This window comes from Cystoisospora suis, assembly GCF_002600585.1.
Source record: "Cystoisospora suis strain Wien I chromosome Unknown contig_11906, whole genome shotgun sequence".
NCBI classification, from domain to species: Eukaryota; Apicomplexa; class Conoidasida; order Eucoccidiorida; family Sarcocystidae; genus Cystoisospora; species Cystoisospora suis.
Window position 1 is genome coordinate 1 of NW_027164669.1, and position 1,925 is coordinate 1,925.

General features: G+C 39.9%; 1 protein-coding gene across 1 annotated transcript; it reads right to left on the reverse strand.

Annotated features, from left to right (window-relative positions):
• Nucleotides 1-26: 26 nt before the first annotated feature.
• CSUI_011450 (uncharacterized protein) lies at nucleotides 27-1,439 on the reverse strand (the record flags this gene model as incomplete). The annotated part of the gene is made up of 3 exons (XM_068071548.1): nucleotides 1,108-1,439; nucleotides 960-1,019; nucleotides 27-100 (listed from the first exon to the last, which is right to left on the reverse strand). Coding segments are annotated over exons 1-3 (312 nt in total), but the record flags the coding sequence as incomplete, so codon positions are not given.
• Nucleotides 1,440-1,925: the final 486 nt, after the last annotated feature.

Here is a 1,925-nt window from a genome sequence, read left to right on the forward strand (position 1 = left end):
TTCCTTCTTTCTTTCTTTCTTCGTACATGAGGAGACATCGGCGAAGATTTGCAAGTCTTGCAGCTGGTAGAGCTTCGCTTACGAGGACAAGACAATCCACCTACACGGAAGAAAGAGAAGAGAAAAGCAAAAGACGACCCAAATGAAACAGAAGAAGATGAAGAAAGAAGAAAGAAGGAGAAGATGAAGAAAGAAGAAAGAAGGAGAAGAGATCTTTCTCTCTCTCTCTGGAGTGATAAGAAGAAGAAGAATAGAACGCTTGCTATGATGATCTCGAGGTTTCTGTCTGTCTTTCTTTCTTTCTTTCTCCTTCTCGCTCCTTTCTTGGTCGTCCTCTTCTTCTTCTTTCTATTCTTGTTCTCCTGCTTATCATTCAAGCCAGACTTCCACAGCCAAGTAATGAAGAGAAATAAAGAAAAAGGAAAGGAAAGAGGTAAGACAGAGGGAAGGAAAGAGAAGACAAGGTAATGGAGAAGAAGAAAGAGAGAGAGACAGGGATAGAGAGACACTTCTCTTTTCTCCTTTTCAAGAGGAAAGGCCAGAGAGAAAGCAAGACAAAGAAAAAGAGAGAGAGAGAATATAACATTTAGCTTCCTTACATTCTACAACATATCTATCAGTGCTTTATTCCTTCTTTATTCTTCTTTCTTTTCTTCACTCTCTTCTTCTTTCTTTTCTTCTTTTCCATGTGTAGAGACAATTTCTCCTAGACTTGAACAGCCCATAAAACGACAAATTCAATCAGCAATATCAACTTTAGACTAACACTCTCTCCTCTTTCTCTTCTATCTTCAATCTATCTTTAATCTATCTATCCAACTTCAATCTATCTTTAATCTATCTATCCATCTTTAATCTATCTGTCTGTCTTTCTTTAATGTGTCTCTCTATCACTCACGGAGAGACAGACCGTCTCGTAGAGAGGAAAGCAAAGACAGCATGTACATAACCTAACATACAACGTAGCCCATGTGCTGCAGGAGGGCCGCCAAGAGCACCTCTACACAAGCAACTATAAACTGAAAGAGAAAGAAAGAAAGGAAGAAAGAGAGAAAGAAAGAGAAAGAGAGAGAGAGAGAAAGAGAGAGAGAGAGTCTCCCTTTTTACGAGATCGCGTAGGAGCAGTTCCTTTCCTTTGCAATCTCCGCTGCCGTAGACCAGACTGACCCACACGAACACAAGAAGAAAAGAAAAGAAAAGAAAAAGAATAAGAAGCGAAAGATAAGCAAGAGGATGAAGATGAGGAACAGGAGGAGAAGGTGCGACGTTTTGTCTCTTCTCTCATGGAAGAGAATGATAGGGCACACTCGACAACTACAGAAAGACATAGAAACTTCACAGATAGAAACAAGACGAGGAGGAGAAGAAGCAGATGTGTACATACACTCAGCGAGAGAGATAGAGAGATGCATGCAGATCTATGTTTGCGTCTCTTCCACTGTATAGTCTTTGAGAAGATGCTTTTTCCCCCATGCTGTCGAAGTTTCTTCTTCTCCTTCTTCGTTTCTCTTGCTGTAATTTTGAATCGATCAAAAAGAGAAGGTCTGCCTTTGCAGAGGTGAAAAATGCAACATACAGAGACACACATGCAGAGACACATCCATTTATCTAGCTTTCTTTAGACATACGGAGACTAAGACTAGCTCCTTCTCTCTCTCTATTAATTTAGACGCACGCGTCTATCTACGTATGGGTATGCCTGTATACAGATTTAGATACTCTTACAGAGCATACGTCTATAGCTCCCCCCCCTCTCGAATCTCCATCTACACGTGGGGTATCTTCGCCTATAGATATCTATGTATTCAACTACGTGCATAGATGTATACGTATCTATATCGATTCTTAGATATACATGTAGAAAGAGATCTCTATCTGTATCTGCCTATACATAAATAGATATACATCTCTATACATATATACAT